This window comes from Lepidothrix coronata, unplaced genomic scaffold (assembly GCF_001604755.1).
Source record: "Lepidothrix coronata isolate B3197 unplaced genomic scaffold, Lepidothrix_coronata-1.0 Scaffold29, whole genome shotgun sequence".
Classification (NCBI taxonomy): domain Eukaryota; kingdom Metazoa; phylum Chordata; class Aves; order Passeriformes; family Pipridae; genus Lepidothrix; species Lepidothrix coronata.
Genome location: NW_016690209.1, coordinates 5800675 through 5822666, shown reverse-complemented (window position 1 = coordinate 5822666; position 21992 = coordinate 5800675). Strand labels below are relative to the sequence as shown.

The window sequence follows — 21992 nt, the reverse complement described above, 5'->3', positions numbered from 1 at the left end:
TCTGTCTGGACTTTGTGTTTTTCAAACAGCCTTTGAAGACAACAGTCTCTCATGTCAGTTAGAGCATATTCCACTTTGGGTCTACAACATGAGATCCAAGAGATATTTTAAATTCACAACTTCAAAGGTTTTCAACAAACGCAATGATAAATTTATTATTATTTCTTCTCAAAGTAGTAGAAATATAATTAAAATACAAGAGCAGAAAGTATGATAAATGAATTGGAAAAATATTGTTAACTATAGCTGTATATTTTGGGATTCATTTTGATCAAATGCACTGTTCACGATGCAGCCATAATCTTGCTCGTGTACTCTGGCATCCAGTTCATCCCTGGACCACTTCAAAGAAGAATCCCTTGTTATTGTATGTGTATCCACATTTCTCTTTCTCCTATACAATGAGAAAAAAAAAAGAACAACCAATTTTAATTTCTGTTCTTATCTATAGTGAGAAGTCAAACAATGGTCAAAAGAGATCTCAAGTGCTGTGGTTCCTTTCTGGTCCTTGCAGGTATTTGACTGATGGGAATTTTGAGGTTTACAGGTGCTAAAAGGGGTGTATATGTTTTGAATCTTTTGAATGTAGCAAAGCTGGGAAAAAGCCTTACCTGTACAGGCACACTGTAGATGAGATGAGAATGACAATAACAATTACACCTGCCACGACTCCGATGACGATGGCATATGTATAGTCCTTGGGATCCTCTGTGTCAGGGTCTTCAGCTGAAGAAGAAATAAGAGCCCTGTCACTGAAAGCTGACCATACTATGAACAGAATTTTTTTTCTCAATCCTTGCCTATGTGTTTGGTTTACACTGTGTTCTCTGATGAATGTGGCTTTCTGGAGCGGTGTCAGACCCCAATCCTGTATGCTCTACAGAGCCCTGCTGTCATGATTTCTGGCACCTCTCCACTGGGCATCTGACAATTCTTTCTGCTTGGATGACCACAGGCTCTCACCCACTGGGTTACTAATTTACATAATGAAAATGAAGACCAAGCTCAGTTTTCTACATAATAACATCCATTTTTGAAAGTGGTGTGAGTAATGCAGACAGGGAAATCCAAAATAGTTTTATTACCTATCTTTTCAGCCTCACACGTTGCTCCTGTGTACAGCTCTGAACATTCACAGTAGAAGAGGAGAGAGGTGCCATTGGTAGTTTCAGAGCAAACACCATCATTCTGACAAGGGTTTGGCATACATGGTCCACCTAGTGAAAAGGAAGGAGAAATACTTGATTCTCAGATAATTTAACACTGAGAGAGCTGTTCTTGCTTAGATTACACTGACTCCTAATGCTGCACATCCCCTGTATTTTCTAAGGCAGTTACTTGTATCTGACAACAGGAATAATGGAAGGAAACTCTGTTTCTGCAATGAAACATCAGAGCAAGATCCCCTTCATGCTTTTCTTCTGTACACACTCCCTTGAAACTATCCCCAACCCAGTGATGTCTTATAAGATAAGTCAAGACTTCATAGCATCAAAGAAAATATGATAGCGGTTGACTCACTCCTGTAGCATCCACGAGTGTAGTTGGAGATGCCACAGATTTCATCAGACCCACATGCTGTGTCAGAGCAGAAAACAGTGGAGCTTTCTGTGCACTGGCATGTCTGAGAGCAGTCATCAGTGGTGAATATTTCTCCAATCTGGAAGACAGCAGTGAGATGTTAAGAATATCAAATAAATTAGACGGAAAAAAGCATGAATAGAGCATGGGGCCCCATTATAGTCTCTCCAACACTTTCCTGATGAATAGCAACAGGGCAGATTTTTTTTTTTAATTAGTTTGTACAAATAAAACAAGCAGTTTACTAATCCAGCTCTTTGAAACTAGAGGATGGCCCAAGAAAGAAGGCAAAAGAAGAGTTTGTGGTATGAGATCCTAGTCCCAGGTGGGGTACATATGCAATCAACAGTATCTAGCTGTTGCTGGAGATAAGGGTGGCACATGCATCACATCATATCTCCAAGGCAATTTGGAAATGCTATCTACCATATTAATTAAAAGTGCCTCCTGCTAATAGTGTCTCCCTCCTCCAATAAAAAAATGTTTACTGGCTTAGGTCTTTTCTGTACCAAATCTCTAGTGTTAATGCAGAAATATATGAGATAATGAAGTTGTTCTATCCTGCAGCGACAATGAAGGATTCTCCTCAGAATCCAGCCTTGCTCAGGGCTCTCTTCATGTCCTCCCCAGCTGTACAGTCTCTCAACACTGCCTATATCACTCTTCACTGAGATGACTGGGACCACAGTGACCCACAGAATTTCTCTGTAACTGGTATGTTGTAAACTTTAGTGCCTATGAGGCTATTATTTAGCCTAATAAAGCTGAGGCATTAACATGGAGGTCAGAGTGCAATCATATACTTTCTTCAAGTGCCTGCCTTGAGTATTCTGGGAGACAGAGTTTCAGAGGGAGACCAAGGGATCTCCTCTCTCTTCCCTTTCTCCAGAAACCAGAATTTTATTAAACAATTGCTCTTTGTTTCTAATGCAAAATTACATGCTGAGCATTACGAGGAGATTGTCAAAATAACTAATGGAAGAAAATACTGTTTAGTGCTGCAGGAGCTGTCTGAGCCACAGAGACTGTATGTACCTCATAGTATTTGTTCAGGTATGTGCAGCCACACTCTTTGTAAGGCACACAGTCAAAACCACTAAGAACATAGCCAGGGAGACATTCACAGCCTTCCACACAAGGTGATTCACACTCAGAAGGGCTGGTCAGGTCGTTGCAGGATGCTGGGCATGCAGACGTGCATGAGCTGTAGTTGCTGTTGGCAGGACATGATATACCTATAAAAATAAGGACAGTCCAGTTATACCAGGATGCTGTGCATTACTGAAATATAGAATTCTCTTTCAGATCCAGAAGGCATAATTTTGTAGGAGGCCATATGATGAACATACATACACAGAGATGTTCATATGTATATAATAGTGCTGAAGTTGTAAGTAAAGCGCTCCAAAGTCAGGAAATGCATCATCTAAGCTACTTGTATAATGAGCTCTCATTTCTGATATACACTGATCTCAAAACAGCTTCCCACACTTTTAGGGTAGCCATCCTTGCAAGTGCCAGACCTGTTTCACAACTTTAGGAACTGTGTTTCACCAGGAATACAGAGTCATAGGAAACACAGGGAAAATATGGTTTGATTAATCTCCGACCTCCAAAAAAATTAGTAAAAAAAAAGTTTGAGATGATTATAAATTTTATTTCAGCATTTTTTAGTCTGAAAAATTTAGTGTTTTCAGTTGAATCTTTTTTTTTATCTTGAAATTTCACAGGCAAAAAAGGTAGTATATTTTGTAGATTTTAAAGGAGATTGAAATTAATTGTTTTTTCCTTCAGACTTCTAGCTTGTGGTGGTCTCCAAAATTTTTTTTTTTTTATTTTGTCCCATTGGGATGGGGGACATTTTTTCTCTTGCAGAACTTCTGATGACAGGGAGCTGACAGCTCTGATTTCCAAAGTGTCTTTGTAAGCTGGAGGCTAAATATGAAAGTGAGCATAGGACACAGAAGAGAGGCCAGAAAGGCAAATGTGCATGTTAAACTGTGAAGACTGAGCAAAATGAGAATCAACATGTTTTTACTCCCTGAGAAGTTTTGATACATGGCATGTCTAGGAAAAGCCTTTTGAGAGTCCTGTAGGCAGAATCCATACTTCCCATTTCTTCCCATGCTTACCACAAACTGTCTGTTGTCTCCAGCCATCCATACTGACTCCTTGCTGCTGACAGGCCAGCACATATTCCTCCAGACTGCGACACAAGGTAGTGACCTCATCTCCTTCCACACACATATCAAACAGGCAGCTCCTATGTGCAACATGAGAAAACATTAATTTCCAGTACATTTGTTATTGCTTATTTTCATCTGCTTTTCTGCCTTACTTTGAGTTAGTTCTGTGTTCCAGTATCTGCCTGATAGGAAACAGAGGAATAAAAAGCACCCCAGACACATAATTGGAAGATCAGGTCATTTGTTGTGCAGCTGCTGCTAATATGTGAGGTGTTCATATAGAATCATGGATCATTAAGCCTAGAAAAGACCTCTAAGATCATCAGGTCCAACCTTTAACCTAACAATGCCAGGTCCACCACTAAACCGTGTCCCCAAATTAAAAATTTTCCTGATGTGCAATCTAGACCTCCCTTGGAACGAGCAATAAACTGTTACCTGACTTAGCATAATCAGTTAGTCTTTGCTATCTGCTTCTGTTTTGAGCTACATCTTGCTTGTAGAGCACTTTTTAGCACTGCTAAGTCTTATAGCTGGCCTACACACTTCTTTCAATACATGGGTACCCTCCAAATGTCCACGTGCCTTAACAGCACAGAGTGCTGTTTTACCCAGTGTTTGTTTGCCAGTGCTACTTTCTCAGTTTTGCTCATCATTTGAATATCTGTGGCCTGATTTTCAGAGGCACTGAGATCCAAGATGGATGGAATCTGAAAATATGCAGTGCCTCGGTAAGATCAGGGCACCGCTAGGCAGGTAGAACAGGCTGCCCAACCAAATTCTAGAGTGAGGAGAAAAGTTATGTTAAGAATCAGCATATATACAGAGATCCACTTTATTTGGCTTAAGATACTGTAACATTCTTCTCACAGATAAGAGATGGGCATTGTCTGTCTCTAAACACTAGGTACAAGCATGTAACTAAAGAAAACTGGCAGCTACTTGGCATATTTGTGACTAATGATGGATGAATGATGAATGTGGGGATGAATACAGCTGAAAATTTAGTATGTAGGAATTGTATAGGTAGGAGGCAGAGCAACCCTGAAACACAGCAGAGGGAACTTTCTTAAAGATACCGGGTTAGTTACTCTTCACTACTCTGATTTTTGTACTTCTCCATGAAAAATTCAAGAAGCATCACTGACAGCTTCAGCTTTTGGCTACAGCATGATATAGATTTTATGAAGCTAGAATTGCTTAAAGGAAGCCAATAGACCTAGGTGCTAAATTCTCACTGAATGTAGATGAGAACTGTAAGCACACTGGAAATCCCAGGCTACAGGTATAATGCTTAACACTGCTGCTTTATCTGTGTGCAAATATATATATATATATATATATATATAGCTAAGAGAGAAGTAAACTCTAAATAGATGAAAGAAAGGCCATCACATTTATGTAAAAATAAATAAGGGGATGTAAATATGTCAATAATGGAATCACTGGGCCCAAAGACACTTATTATCCTCAGCTCCTATTAATGCCCTGGAGACTGAAGATGCAAAGTTCTTGTCAGAAACTATCACCAAAATGATTTTGCAAATGGGGAGAACAACTGTCTGCAGTAAACACTTACGTGAAATAGAAATCCGGTAGGACTGTGGAATGACACTTTGCAAAAGGACCATTCAAGTCAGTCAGGATTTGGCATCTTGAAGTTGCATTTTGCTGCTCCAGCTGATTTTCGTTGCAACCTTGGAAAAGCCCTGGATCTGGCTCCTCCGCAGACTCATTTCCTGAGTTGACATCTCGTCTATAAATGAAGTCATTATGAAACCATCAGTGGTCTGTGTACATCCAGCATTCATGGTACTAGTCTCTAAGTAACACTGCAGGAATACTTCTGCCTCAGAGTGTAAATGTAAGCTTATTTATCTCTCATGATTTATCCTGAATGGGAAGGACATAGATGTAGCAAATCAAAGACATGCTGGAACACTTCCTACGATCTCAGAGATTTATGGTATTTAAATTAAAAGGGATGTCTGTAGTTCTCTCTTTGGAAATTCTGCATGACACAGAACGCCTCCTTCATCCAATCTATTCAACAAAATTGGAACACTAGTCAGAAGGATACAGCTGAAATAAACCCCTGTTCCAGGGGAAGGACTGACATTAAATCAGGATTTACACTTGCTCAGGCCCATCTGGTATAGCATGTACTTATTTTTGCCAGCAACCGTGAGCTTGGCAAAGATGTTTTTTATTCCTCTGCCCCAGCAGTTGTAATGGCTGGGACTCCAAAGAGGGATACTGAACCACAGTAATGCAGTAATTCAGGCCTCTTTTGGCTAGATAGAAGGGCACTGATAGCTCACCTTAGTGATGAGCAGGAACAGTCCCTACACGCAAACAAAGGGAAGAAATAAAACCAGAAATAAGACAGTGTAATTATTCCTGGAGGTTAACTATGGCTTAATTCACTCACTTCTAGAGGCAGTACTTGCCATGGATATTAAGTAGAAAATCAAGTACCTGAAACGAGAGCTTCTTTTTAAAGGAACTTTCCAACTTTCACCGAATACATTCACGTTCTTCACCCAAACACCGTCTGGATTTGTGAAGTCATTTCTGTATCTCCCATCAAAGTCACCACACAAGCCTTCCACTCTGCTTCCGTAGGTGTTGGCCAGCTTTATATCTAGGGAAGGTCAGAAGAAAAAAAAAAGCTGTTATACAGAAATCGTTGTCTCTGAGTGTAGGAAGAGGTGGAAAACAATGCCAAGTGCCACATTTTATGACTCAGATTGAAGTTCGTAACATGACATTGGCTTCACATGTAGCATGTGAGCACAGCCCTGAACATACATGTTCATACATGTAATCACAGGACTGTTTCTGTGCTCTGCAACATGGATCATGAAAAAAAGAATTTCTTGCAGTAATTTTTTATAATATGTTATTATATAGCACAACATCATTGCCCAAATGCTCTTAGTGCATGTTGCTTACTGCTTTGCAACAAACTGAATGCATCACCCACTTTTTGCCCTGCACTGACAATCCACTTGACCACTGAGAAACAGAATTCCTACAAGCAGACTGTTTCTTTCTGCAATTGGAATTTTAGGGTTGCGAATGAGGGTCATGTAAATAAATTGCCTGGCCCTTTCACCATACACTTAGAAATAAAATAGCTATATGCTGTTGAAAATCAGGATTAACTTTGGAATGACAACATTTTTTGAGACAGTGCATAAATATTTCAGCACATTTTTTTAGTATCACTTACCTGCATTTTCATTGCCATCAAAGCTCACATATAAGCCAAAATCTGTCTCTAGGTAAATTCTTGTTATCCTCTGATATATATGAATACCTTCATGAGGTCGAAGAGGGGGTCTCACACGGACACCATCCAACTAACAGGGAAATAAATTAAAATTCATTATATCTAGGCCAAATTAAAATCTGGCTTCAGTACAGGTCAATGCTACATATCAACATTTCTTGCTTTTCATGATAAATGTCTCAGATAATTTAACCAGTAAAAAACTCAGTATTTAATTTTTTAAAGTTAACAAAATCATATATTGAGGAAAGTGATCTGGACACAGTACTTTCATATCATCATAAGAGATTTCTGTTCTTGAACTAAAGTGAATATAGGGGCTATGTATATTCTTACACACCAATAAAAGGGAAGGAAATTAAATTATCCTAGCATAATTCACACTTTTCCCTACCACTGATAAAAATTTGTGTGGCTTTATTTTAAGCCTTGGGATATTTGGTGTTTTATTCCCAAAACTCTATTTATACATTTATTTGTTTGAAGTAGAATCATATCCTTCATAGCTATGGAGCAAAAAGACTCAACACAACTGAAAATCTCATTTGTGGTTGTCTCATAGCACTGCTGTAATAATACAGTTTAGTACTTTAGTACTTTAATTCTTCAAAACAAACATTTATTACCCAGAGGTGTTTTACTCCAAGGCAGAGTCTTTCTCCATGCTCTGCAGTCAGGGAGAAACTTACCAGAACCTGCTTGTTCTGCCTGAATCGCACTGTGTGGTTGTAAACATTGATGAGAATCTCTTTCAGGTAGGTAATGTGTCGAAATAGGAGTAAAGGAGAGTTAATGCCTTCAATGCTGAACGGCGTGAGAGTATCAGGTAGGTCAGGGATGGTCTGAGCCAAAATATATGTGTATTTCCCCTGGAAGTGGTGCACCAGACCGTCGAAGGTGATGTAGTGTGGGTCGCCCAGGATCTGGCATCTTCCAAAACCTAAAAAGGAAGAGTTTCATTACTCTCCAGTTTAAATGTGCGTGTGTCAGATCCCGTGCACGGATTGGTTCAAAATGGTAGGTAAAAATTATTGCTGCTAGCATGCAGGTCTGAAAGTGAAGGTGGGTGCTCAGGCATCACCCTAGTGAATGAACACTGAAATAGAGAGATGGACAGAAAAACTCATTCCTCTGCTGAGAACCAGTGTGAGCCAGATGAGCTGAAGCAGAACATTAGAGTTTATAGACATTATATAGACTAAGTTGTGCATATTGGCCCTCTGTTGCCACACAGCATGGCTTGCAGTGGGCTCTTAGAGATGTCGATTTCATAAACCTCAACCGTGCATTGCTACAAAATTGAAAAGCAATGTCTAACTTTGGCTTGCTCACTGCTGTCACTGATTTCCTCTGAGGTTACTAAAATGGATGATTGGGTTCACCAGACCCAACAATCAGATGCAGTGACTATCATCTCTGTGTTCTCCTTGACCACTGAGCGCAGAGTAAACCATTATACCAGGAGCAAGGCTATCCTTAAGACTGCTGGGTGCCTCTGCTCTAGTATTTTGCCAAAATGTAGCAGGAGGACACTGGATTTGCATTATGCTTTTGTACTGATACTCAATACACTATGATTGATGACATACTATTCTTCAAAACTGAAGTGCAGAGGCACTAGGCAATAAGCTGTCTCCCAAACAACGCAACATACCTAGAGAATATGGAATTAACTTTGCTTAGCCAAAGCACTATTGAACAAAAGTACAAAGTTCTCTGACTGGCCTATTATGTATCTGTTCAGATCTGCTCTGTCTTGGATTTTGTTTATTGATTTTTTTTTCTGTTCTCAAATCAACATGCAGTGAATTTTTTTGTAAATTTATTAATTTATTTAAACTAGTCAGATCGAACTAGATTTCTAGATATAAGTAAATTTTCATACCCAAGTACCCATTTCCCTCTACAAATTCTCTGTTTGGAGCTGGAACCTTTTATTATGAGAACTGAGGCTTTTTATATTCAATAATGTGTCATCAATAACTGTCCGAGTTTCCTTCTTTCCCCTTGAAAGTCTGGAGTTGCCATGGAAGAAAGAATGGACACACACATTCTCCCTTCTTCTTCAACCCTCATGAAACATCAAATGAAGACTTGCTTGCACGTACCTGTTGGCTGGCACTTGTGTTTTCCATTTTGGATCACACAGGTTTCTCTAGAATCACAGCTATAGCTGTTACAACTGATGACACCGTTCTTCTGACACTGGCATCTTCTGGCGCAGTGTGGAGTTATCCATGTCTCCCCAGCCTAAACACAAGTTATGGTGATAAGATGTTATCAAGGTGTTCAGCTTTGCAATGCAATAATAGTTCAATAGCTAAGGGTGTGGGGACAGGTTAGGTGCAGCCTGTCCAGTTGGTGATTCCACAAAGGCTTAATCCAAGCGTAGTCTCACCAAGAGTGTGGGAGTGGGGATCTCAGTCCATTTATCTTATTGTCTTTGACATGAGAATTTGAGCACAAAGCAGGATAGGAGAGACTGCCTGCATATCTCTGATCAATTGACTGTTTTCAAATGCACCTGAGTTTTGGCCTCAGGTGCAAAGTACAAAGCAAGCTTCTGCATCTCCTAATAGCCAAGCCTGAAGCTTTTACTCATCAGATGAGAGGTATTTAAGAGGTAGACCCTGAAGACTGATCTTTCTCTCTCTTTCTCATATTAAGATTGTCAGGAGACCAACTTTCTGCAGAAAAGCCACAGATTTTGAAGCCACAGATTTGCTCCACAGACAAACTACTTACACTGTAGTAATTGTTGTCATCATCCCTGCAGCCACAACTGCTCAGAGGTACACAGTTGCCATTACTGAGCACATAATTATCATCACACTCACAGCCCTCTGTACACTCTTCTGTCTTGTCACAAAGGGAAGAGGCAAAAATGTCATTGCATGTTGATGGGCAGGCGGAGACACAGTCTTTGTAATGGCTCCGGGATGGGCAGGGCAATGCTGTGTGGGAGAACAGGAGCAGCGTTATTAAATACATCAACAAAGTGCACTGCAAACACTGAAAGCTACACATTGGCCTATGAAATGGTAGTATGGAGATACCTTTTAATAGCTGATTTTGATGATCAACCAATTTTTATTTTTGTATTTTACTTAAAAAACCTCAAACAAACCAAAACAAAGCAAAGAACCCTTTCCAGAGCTGCTCATGCAGTTTTATTACTGCATGGTATGCCTGAACTGGTGGCACCTGGCACTAGATCATTCAGGTTCAGTGTTCCAGTTATGCTGCAAATGCCTCTTTGGGTACTGCTGGAAATGTGAATCTTAAGGGCAAATATCTTAGAATGTTCCACCCTCCATTGATGCAAACCAGGTGTAAATTTAGCTCAACCACAAACATAAACACATGCAAGATACGCACTGCACTTTCAGACTGCAGATTCATCCAGCTCCATACCACATTTCTGCCAGTGACTAGAGACGCATAAGGGGACAGTTCAAGAAACAGGCTAACATGACAAAAGGTTTGTTAGTCCAGTATTTTCCTCTACTTGTGGCAAAGAGGCAACTAGGGATTTCTGATAGACCTATTCAACATTCATCTGGCTTGTTTTTTAACCAGTTAATTGTTTTGTCCTCCACAACATTATGTGATAATCCCACAATATGATACTAAATTGTGAAAAATCCCCCACAAATAACCCTCCCACTACCTGATCTTTATTTATTTTTGCATAATTAGTTTGTAGCTTTGTTGAATTGGTGAAGTGAAGCACATACCCTGGAAATTAATCCGAGAATATGGCCTGTAATAGACAACCGGTGTAAACTGACAGTTTTCATTCAAATCACAGTGAGTGTCATTGAGCCCTGTGTCCTATCACAGTATCCAACTTTCTTTTAGTCTTCTGGTTCTATTATTTCTCCATTTTAGGCTCACTGCAATATCTTATGGCACTCATGTGGCTACTAAAACCATTCTAACTCCACATTAGTATCCATAGCTTGCCTAGACCTGAGTTATCACTGGGTTTATATGAACCTGAACACAATTCAGCACAGCAATGGAATCATAATAGTAGAATTGTGTTTTGTGAGAATTTGGACTTATTTTCCTTTAACATAACTTGTTCACATAATTCTGCTTATTTGTTTTCATACTATCAGTCACCCAAGTTTCAGTTTTTTCCCTTGCTTGTGCACTTACGACAGAATGTGTTATTCCTCCATTTAATGGTGATTCCATGGTTCTTGCAGGTCTCCACATAGGCTTGAACTATGTCGCAGAGAGCAGACTTCATGCCATCATACTGGCACATATCATAGATGCAGATCTCTACAAAGTCTTCAGGGTTGACTAGATTATGGCATACCTTGAATTTGTCTGATTTTAGGACATTACACTGGCTTTCAATGACTTGTTTATTCTCAGCAGTGCAAGGGGGATTATCATCTTCTCTTAAGTCTGGTAAACAACTGCAAGAAGGCACAGACACAGGCATCTAAATTCCAAAGGCATGCTGAAGACATGAAAATTGAAAAGTTTTTTCTACTGTGAGGTAGAAAAGGCTAGAGACTACAGTCTTCCTTCTGCCTGAGTGAAAGACTAGGCAGAATTAGACCTGCCTGACAACCACCATGCTGTGTCTGACACTTGTTACTCTCACTAAACTTGACCCTGACTAGAGGATTGGCGCACAGCTTGATCTTGGATCTGTCTCATCACTGCAAATTTGTGTGGTGATCTGGACTGAGCCAGGCTGTCTCCAGCTTCCACTGTGGGCCTGAGGCCACTGTTTTCTCAGCTTTATCATCAAATATGACTTCCTGCCCCCTAGGGAGCAGCTGGCCCTCACCATTCCTCAGCACCATCATCTGGCTTTGGGTGTTATCAGTGTAAAATAGACAGAGGCTGTGTACACACTGTGGAGTGCCCCAAAGACTAATTCCCCAAGTGTGTATGTCAATTGATAGAACGGCTGTGGGTTCCCTCTGGCCTGTGCAGTGGTTTCCTATGGGGATGGCCTTTCTTTGGGCTTCAAATTCAAGAAGAGAAAAGTCTCACACACGCTGCTTACATGTTACAAAGTAGCAGACAGTCAAAACAACTGAAAACAATTGACTGTTTTCTGAAGCGAGATGGAAGGTATGAAAAGACATTAATATTTACCCCTTATCACTGTCTTCCTCCACTTTCCAGCTATTTCCAAACTGTGTGGCACTGACGACTGTTCCATTGGGCAAGGACAGATCATCTTCACGATTATCATTGAGATTACCACACATGCCATGCACCTGCAAACAAAAAAAGAACCATATTCTAAGCATGACCTGTTCACATCAACTTCCCCAATAACTTCTTATTCATTGCCTATGAAATAATGTGACCAAATCAACCACCAATCTTGTACTAGACATTTTAGCCATTCCAACTGCACCTATGAAGATATTGCAGTAAATCTGTGATTCCCTAAGGCTTGAAGGTGTTTATTTCTCTAAGTTAGATGTATTCCGCTAGCCAGGTAATTTTCTTTAACTACTCCCTCTGAACACAAGGAAATTGTTGTGAAGAGAAAAAAATAGAAAGGAAAAAATTGTCATGTGTTACAATACAACTACAAAGAAAGATGCAACAGCAAAACGCAAGAATAAAAGGAATTAGAAGTAAATGCAGAAAGCAGTAGTTTTGAAGAGCCAGATGTTTGCACACTAAATCTTACCTGTGAGAAATAAGATTGTGGGAGGGTGATTTCCAGATGGTGATTGCCGTCATATTTCACTATCACACCAAAGTCAGTTTCCACAACTATAAATCTGCCAACATTTCCAATGGACACGCCTTGCAGTCGGTTCTCCACTGGAGTGTAAACTCTCTCATTGTTCAGCTGGAGAGACATGTCATTTTGTCAGTATGGACATTGTTCCATGAAAGCTTTTCTGCTCACAGGCTATAGTTCTAGCAGTGCTGAAGATTTCTATGTGACAGTTTTAGCTGTTTACAGTTCCACCATTGCATATTCCAACTATGGGTTGCAGGAATAAGCCCTTTAGCTGAGGAGAGATGGGCAGGACTCATATCCTGTGCCTTTAACAGGGAGCTGAAAAGATCACTGGTAGTGAGCAAGCTCTTACTCACCCTTAGGGTAGACTCCCTGCCTCCAGTACTGCCATGGATCCCCATGTTATTCTAAACTGATAAAATATGACTTGCCTTTCCTCTGCTCTTGTTAGCTCACTATAGGTGATTGGCTTGACAAGAACTGTTGAAGTGGGGAGTCCCATACTTTAATTCAAGCAACAGTTCTCCAATCTGGAGGCTCTGGGCTCCATCTCAAAGATATGACCAATAAAACAGTAAACCCAAACCAGAAGCCTTGGGAACTACTGAGAAATTATATCTGCTCATGATATCCACTTAATGGAGGTGCCCACAAGTATTAAGCATATGCGTACATATTCCTTAGGAAACATGAAGATCCTTTTTCCTACAGCTACTGTAAGTGAGCTAATTTTAAGATACTTTTTGCCAGAGTAAAGAGCACCACCACCTACCAGGATTCCTTGGTTTTTCTGAAGGGTGATTCGTACATCATGCACATCTATATAGACTTCTTTCAGGTATGTGGCCCCTCTCAGTCCTCTGTCTTCATTCTTGCCCAGTATGGTTATAGGAATGACATTGGTGGAAGTGTTGTCAACCTCAACCAAAGTGTAGGTGCAGGTTCCCATGAAAGTGTACTTCATTCCATCAAAAGTGAAATAATGGGGATCTCCTACCACTTGACATGTTGCTTGACCTGAATATGAAAAAAAATATCTAAGAACTTTGTACTGGACTTAGTCATGGAGTCAGCTGATAAAGGAGTTTGCATAAGTGTAACAACCTAATCCTGATAAATATTATGTGAGCAAACTTTCACAGAGGCATCTCAGGTTCATGCCAATGACATTTATTTGAAAGTAAGAAATTTCTAGAGAGCACCTCCTAAATTTAATTTGCAAATTACATACAAAATGACAAACTGGCATCAAATGAACTTTTGTATATATTTCTATATGCTGTTGCAGCTACAATTTATGGTATTTGAGAGTAATACAGAGCTTTTCTAATTATCTATGCAAAGATATAGAATTATCTGTATAAATATGGGTGTAAAAGTAAATAAAATTGCATCTGTATATATCAATATATAGTGCACTCATCATAACCCAGACCCACAGAAATGCAATTCTCAATTATTCTCAAATTTATAGCTTGCAGTACTGGTGATGTGGGACATGAATTTTCATTATCAGGACAAACAGAACCCAAGTGACCTTGCAAACTTTTGGGCATCATCAGTTTTTGCTGATATTCACTACAAAGGAAGGGCCTTTGTGCTTGCAAGACAGAACATCATATTTCCAACTCTTAGCAATGGCAGCAGTCAGTTGGGACTTCTTTACTATCACGTGGGAAGAGACATTTATAATGAAGTTAGAAGGAGAAAAGGATCTAATTACAGAATTGATATTGGAATGATTTTCAGGCAGGACTTACCATTGGAATGACAGCCCAGCACACCATCCTGAATGCTGCATTCCTCTTGGACTCCACACTCCCAGGATGTGCATTCAATGGTGTTATTAGCCTTGCAGGTGCAGCGTTCAGTGCAGGGATAATGGGTGAACCAGCTTTCATCCAGCTGAGTGGAAAAAAGTGTGTAGAATTATATACTATAAGATAAATAAGAATGTAAAACTGTAAGGAAATAAAATTATCAGTATTTGAATGTGCATGATATGTGATCATTTGGGCAATTGTAGCCACGCAGCTCATGTATCAAGAAGACTGGCAAAGTAATTCTATGTTGGAATTATTAGTGGTGTAAATATTAATTGTGTAGTGTTATTAACATGCTTTTTCTCTCACAGTGATAAGGAATGAGATTCTCCCCCTCCACCTTTTTTTACTTTATTTATTTATTTACTTAAATGCCTGAGGTAACTTGCCTGGTGATACTGGTTCTTTTCATCAACACAACCACAGCTGCTTTCCGGCACACATTTGTCTCCACTCAAAACATAACCTTCCTTACAGAAGCAACCTTCCACTGGTAAAGAACTGCAGGAATCAGCTGCTGAGATGTTCAAACAGGTAGAGGGACACCTAGTACCACAGCTCTTGTAGATGCTGCCTCCAGGACAGGACATTGCTAGATAAAGAGAAAAAAAAGATCACTCTAAAGGGCAAAATTGTGGCAAAAGTTTTCCTGATGCTTTCACTGTTTGCTCCTGAAAATACACAAAATTGCTGTTAGAAAGCCTGACACAGGACAGTGCTGCGTACAAAGGATTCTCTTTCTGTGTGAGATGGGTGGCTTTCGATAAAGGTGGGCAAGACACGTGGGCCATCCTTGCACTTCACCTCGCAACAAAGTGAGGCAGGCCCGTGACAAGGATAGGTCTGATGTCATCATACACAACGATCAATTGTGTTTGGTTCAGTAAACCTTTTTCTGCTGGTTTGAAGGCAGAAAGTCACTCCATTAAGGGAATAGAAAAATCTCTACCCATACCAGCTGATATGTCCCCATTACTGTTGTTACTATTTGAACATCTGCCATGTATTTTAAAATAGAACTAAAAATGACACTGTCTTTCACTGAGAACACTTGAAGAAAATATATTATATTTTCACACCCCTGCTGCTCATGGTAGAATTGGGTTTCTATCACTCAAAGCATTGTCCCCAGGGATAACATTACAATTTACAGAAATCTAGAAGCATTTCTCTGTTTCTGTCATCTAAAAAAACACAGAAAAATTGTTTCTGGCTAGATTCTGTGATAAATCACTACATATGATTCTCTTTTATCTTGTCCGTACTCAGAACATTACATAAAATGAAATAACGTGCATGAAGAGGGTAGAGGACAATGAAGTTAAAATCCAGAATAGATGTTTATATCACAACACTCACGGCAAAGAGTAGCATTCCTCCACTCTATGCATATGCCAGCATTGATACATGACTCAGCATAGGCCTGTAGTCCGTAGCACAGGGATATTGCCTGTCCACCAGTGAAACACATGTCATAAACACAATTTTCAAAGAAATTCTCTGGAGGCACTTTGGTATGACAGTCCTTGAAGATTCCTGTGTAAATCAAAAAAGATATATAGAAGGATAGCAAAAAACAACTGGAATGCTAAGATCATAACCACCATCTATTTTCTGTCACAGCAAATGTATTGTGAGTGCTCCAGGCTAACTTTGTTTAGTAAATTAAACCAGCACTTGAAATGGATGCACAAGGCAGAATCAGAGTGAGCCCTCTGGATCAGGTTTTCTTCTTTTTGCAAGATTGATACTACATAGCTTACATAAACTAAGTGTTGCTGCCTAGGAAAACCACTAATTCTAGACAACTACAGGGACTGTCCAATGCAAGGAACATGTACAGAATTTTAGTTAAAGTATCTGTAATACATACACTGACAGTGCCCTCTGAACTACTCTTTTAGCAAGCAGAGTGCAAGTCACTGTAAAGAAAAGAGCAGCTCCCTGAACATGTCCTGAGATAACCTTCATGGACACATGGGCACTGTCTGAACAGATGACATATCCTGACCAAGCACCTATGAGTTTTACATTGGCCATTTACACTGGAGGTTTTATATGCTTCCAGTGTGAGCTCAGGAAAACAGACTATAAAGAAGGGACAAGACAAACTGTAACATGTTCCATCATATGGCTCACAGAAAACTACCAGCATATTACCTGTTGGGTCTGTGATCATGCCACATGCTGTGTTCTTCTTTGCTTCACTGTCCAACACAGGATCACACTGCTCTTCTATCCCACCACTGGAGCATCTGGGGAAAGCAAGCAGAATCAAATGTGTGTTTCTCATCATTTACTATAAGATTTTCAGTGTAAGATTGACACATGACAACCCTGCACAACAGACTGTACTTTATGTCAGTCACAAGACTTTATCCAGCTTCTTTGAAAAGCTGATGTCAGCCCTCTCAGTGAATGGGCTCATTTTTTTGATCCCTTCTGGGCTATTCAAAGGCTTATTCTTAGCTGAAAAAAAAACAGTTATGGAATCCAAACAGTTATGGTTTCCAGTTAGGGAACTGGACTAAAGTCCCATCCTCCCTCACACTCAACAGACAATTCCTGCTTTGGAAAACAAGACTTAAAGGACATAACCCTCTTATCATTCTCTGGTTTACATAAAGGTACAGCTCCCTACTTCTAATGGGCAGTTGGAAGATGTGGAATGGTACCGGATGATAAAGCCAGCAAGCAAGTGGATGGCTATTTGATTTTAAAGAGTTTGGTTAACAAATGCCATGTGATTAAATTATTATACATACATGGTGTTATTCTCAGGCACAAGCCAGCTTTCTCCAAGATCAGCAGAACCACTGGCAATATCACCATTGGGTTTTATATTGTCATCATTTGGATCACCATTATAATTACCTGTGAAGGTAAAAGGAGATTTATGGAAAACATGAAGTTCAAACCTGTAGAACAATACTAGGTTTCAGGCTGTAAAATAAAGTAAAATATTATAGGCAGAGTAATCTGCAACAACAGTGTGTACTGGGCAAAATAAGAAGAGCAGAATTGTGTTTTAGGCTTTGACTGAGCTGCTGTTCAGACACTTGTGGACTTGAAGCAGGAAGTCTGCAAACTCCTGTGTAACCAGATTACATTGCATCCAAGAAAGAACTTCTTAGCTTAAAAAAAAAAATCCCAACTAATTTTCTTGTTTCCTACGTGTAGAATGTTGGACTAAAAATTACACAGTGCTATTTGCACCACTATATTCTTAGGTAGATTTCCTGCATTGAAAGCGTGAAAAACCCATGGAGAGATAATAGAACTAGGAAGATAATAGGAAGTTCTAGATGATCCAAACCAAAGAATAATCAGAAATGTAGTAGTCTAATATTTCTTCTTTTTCCTCTTTTCTCATTCTTTTGATTGTTTAAACATGATCATTCAGGTTGCATAAATGCCTTCTAAGAGCACAGAAAAAGAGAAGCAGGAAAACTTGAGGATGCTGACAGTAAGCTATTAAAGATTTCTCTCTGCTGTGCAAACAGCCTCAGGTTTTTATAATTCACAGAATGAAATGGTGTATCATTTCCACACTGAACAAAAGACAAATACATCAGAATGTAAATAACATAAAAATGTATTTGTAGAATTCTTTAATAGCTCCATGCAAAAAATGACTCTCCTTAATTTTAAACTGTAGAACTTAAGGCAGCTTTTTTATTTGGCTAAAAATGTTATTTTTAATTATACCTCACAACATTCCAAATGGATAGCATGTTACCAGCAAATTTTAAAGTTCCTCTTAGAAACTGAAAAAGTCTAGCAAGTTTTTTTCAGTGCTGTAAATTCTAGTCCATTTGACAGGGACCAGTTTTGTGTAGAACAAGTAAGACATCCTAAAAAAAAAAAAGGCTGAAGTAATCACTGGCCTCCACAACTCACTAAAAAATGACTAAGCCTACAACTTACCACAGAGGCCACAGAGCAGATGACTGTAATTAGAGGGCACGGAGACTTCTGCATAGTGGTTTCCATCATATCTCACCCACAGTCCAAAGTCAGTTTCCAAGAGAACATATCCACCACTGCTTTGAACACTGATTTTCTTCTCAATAAATACAGGCAGGTTCATTCTGCGACCATTCACCTGTACAGCAAATTGTAAAAGTTAGTGCATGACTGCTGGGACTCCTACAACTACCAGCAGCTAGTACAGATTACTGAAAGATATGATCTTGTGCACAAAGCAACTGGAAATAATTAAAGAACATTTAATCTGAGCAAGTTTGTTGGAGATCTCATTAAAAGAGGTACATGTCATTAATAAAAAGAGAAAGTGTCCTATAAACTCTACAGAGGAAATATTTTATTATTGGCATGTCAGTTAAAAATATGTTATATATCTCTTTTAATCAAGTATTTTCTTACATTCACTTTCTTGTTTTTCAGTAGAGAAATCTGGTTGTCATAGACTTCTACTTGCACTGACTTCACATAAGAGACTTTGGTGTTGGCTCCTCTGTGCTCATTTGTTGTGGACACATCGAAGTATGGAAGCTTCTCAGAGACATTGCACACTTTGGAGAGGGTGTAAGTGCAATTTCCCATGAAATTATGGACTCTGTGGTCAAAAGTGTTATAATGTGGATCTCCAGAGGCACTGCAGGAAGCACGGTCTGTGAAGACAAAAAGACAGACTAATTCCCTCCAAACCTTCATCAGATTTTTGCAGTTGCTTGGTTTCCACTTTGTTTTACTTTGTATTTGCTGCTCTGATATAATATTGACAGCAACAGCACTCCAAAGGCCAACCCAGTCTTCTATCTTTGGACCCATTAAAAAACCTGTACTCGTGTATCAGAAATCTATGCTAGAGGTTGAGGAACAAATGTGAGCAAAAGGCTTTGATATGAAAGGAAAAAAGGCACTGCTGTTAAGACATCATTATACAAACTGTAGCAGTGAGTTTTTAGTGTCGATATCTGAAAGGCTATTTCTAACTAAATAGGAAGAATTTCCATAACATCTTTACAATGTTGGTTAGCCAGAATAGCTGCACTACCAGCTGTCTAGGTTTCTGTACTCACATAATTAATGGAACTTATATTGAACATTGCATACACAAGATACCCTTTACACATTTTTAAAAAATATCAAAGTTAACTAGCCAGTGATAATATGTACAAATGGAAGTACACTGTGCGTTCATCGAACTGTGTAACGTGGAGAAGATTTTGAATGTTAATAAGAAATTCCCATTTTGAAGAAAAAAAATTCCCATCAACTCTTAACAGAGTTGAGATTGAAGGTTCTTCATGGTGCTTCCCAATAATAAAAAAAGATAAAGAAAGAGATCCTTTCCTCTTTCTTTTTCAATGGCATGTTAAAATGTAGCTACACTTATGGTTGTTGTCTACATGTGAAGCTTAACTCCTTACACAGAAAGTATTAATGGTCCCAGAATGACATACTTAACAGTTACCAAAAAAAAGCAGAAGAAATCTAAACTGATTAGGTGAGCTAGGACTCTCTTGTATTTAACAAGCTGACATATGCAGATATAAGTGCTTAAAATTGGAGGAAAGAAACAATTAAAATTTATCAAAGGGTATTTTAGTATATATCCTAAATATTAAACTAACACTAATTGCACTGAATCAGACTTTGACAGGGAAATACAATTGGCTTATATCACACCCCAAAAATAAAATTTGGAAACTAAATTAAATTTCAAAATATACGAAAAATAACATCTGTATAATATGTGAAAACTTGCCATAGAAAAGAGTAATTTAAATATTTATGGACATGGAAACAAAGAGTATGTGAGACAACTATTAGATGGCTGGTCTACTCTTACCAAAAAGCTTGCACTGTGGCAAAAGAGACCTAGAGGAGAGTGTACATAGTCAGAACTCAGAAGGAGTCCTGAGAAATATTAAGAAATATTATGCAAGTGCAACTGAGGGAGCAAGGAAAACTCTGATCCTCCAGTATAAAAACTCTATCACTTAGCTCTGACACTTCAATTCAGAAAATAGGAAAGTTCTGAGAGCCAGTAAGAGAACAAGATGGGAAACAACAGTACCTGAGCTGGGTATTGGTGTTGTTGGTGATGTTGTGTGGGCAGGCTGCGTTGTAGTGCCTGGCAAGGGAGTCATGGGTGTTGGTGTTGATGGACCTAGGGCAAGAGACAGTTAGAGGAGATGTGCAGCAAGCCAAGCACCAGACCAGTTAAGTAAAACATGAGTGTTAGAGTGCTACAGTGAAGGTGGGGGCCACCTTTCCCACTGTCACACAATGCTCATGTACACTCACATACACCCATGGTATGTCTGTGGCCAGGTGAGGGTGGCCAGCCAAGGGGAAAGGCTTAGCACAGCCAGTAAAAAACATGGATGGGAGACAACCGTACCTGTGCTTGTCCCAGGTGCCGGTGAGGTTGTTGTGTGTGGAGGCCGTGTTGTAACGTCTGGCAAGGGGGGCGAGGGTGTAGGAGCTGATGAATGAAAGAGAGTGAACCAGAGGTGGAGAAGGTGTGTTTTGTAAGGGGATTTGTTCCCAAACGGGGATCTTGCACCCTTCCCAAACACCACCGCACCATGGCAAAAGAACTGTAGGACGCACACCAGGCCAGTGAGGTGACAGGTGGAGAAACCTCCTGCACAGCTGCCCCATTCCTTGAATCAGGGAGAGAGTCAGGGAAATCAAAGGAGATGGACAGAAGACTTACCACAGACAGTGCCAGCGCTCCAGTCTCCCAGGGCAACCCCTGCCTCCACACAGGCTGTGGCATAGGCCCCCAGGTCATTGCAGAGCTGCTCTGTGCTGCTGCCCGTGGCACACTGGTCATAGACACAGCTCTCAAAGTAGGTCTGGGGCGGCAGAACTGCATGGCATGGCTGGAACGGGCCACCCAGATGCGTGAGGATTGAACACTGCTTGTTAGCTGCCTCCTCCTCGGCAGGGGAGCAGGACACAGGAGGGCTGATGGCTGGGTCACACCTACACAGCAGAAAGACAGCCCTGAGCTCACCGCAGCCACACCATTTCCTCACCTCCTCCCCAGACAAAACCTCAGCTTCCGGAGCCCAGATCCCCCCCTAAGACAGGCACCAATGGCGTCACTTGCAAGGGTGGAACGCATGGCCCACAGTCACCAGTCCCACCCCTGGAATCAGGTGGACAGAAGAAAATGCCTCAGGCTGTTGCGATCCCAACAACTTGGGAAAAGTGTCATGCCCAGGCTCTGGACCACCCTCCCGGAGGTCAAGAAACTGCCTCTTCTCCCTTGGCCCATGCCTGCCATCACCAACCCTTCCTCCTGATGGCCCTCATAGCTCCCCTCTCGCAAACTCCCTCTTGTCCTTCATCTGCAGGATAGATCAGGGACTCACGGCCACTCATCATCC

At 40.1% G+C, this 21992-nt stretch overlaps 1 protein-coding gene across 1 annotated transcript; it reads right to left on the bottom strand.

The window, feature by feature from the left end:
- Window positions 1-240: 240 nt before the first annotated feature.
- LOC108495137 (zonadhesin-like) lies at window positions 241-21986 on the bottom strand. The gene is made up of 26 exons (XM_017810460.1): window positions 21978-21986; window positions 21314-21585; window positions 20669-20761; window positions 19009-19256; window positions 18550-18727; window positions 17388-17496; window positions 16783-16877; window positions 15982-16158; window positions 15012-15214; window positions 14560-14704; window positions 13572-13816; window positions 12740-12904; window positions 12190-12314; window positions 11227-11495; window positions 9808-10016; window positions 9171-9312; window positions 7752-8002; window positions 7003-7132; window positions 6246-6411; window positions 5347-5523; window positions 3714-3844; window positions 2617-2816; window positions 1522-1660; window positions 1086-1217; window positions 612-726; window positions 241-394 (listed from the first exon to the last, which is right to left on the bottom strand). Exons 3-26 carry the CDS (start codon window positions 20739-20741, stop codon window positions 241-243), a joined length of 3978 nt encoding a protein of 1325 aa, XP_017665949.1. The 5' UTR covers window positions 20742-20761; window positions 21314-21585; window positions 21978-21986.
- Between the last annotated feature and the right edge of the window lie 6 nt (window positions 21987-21992).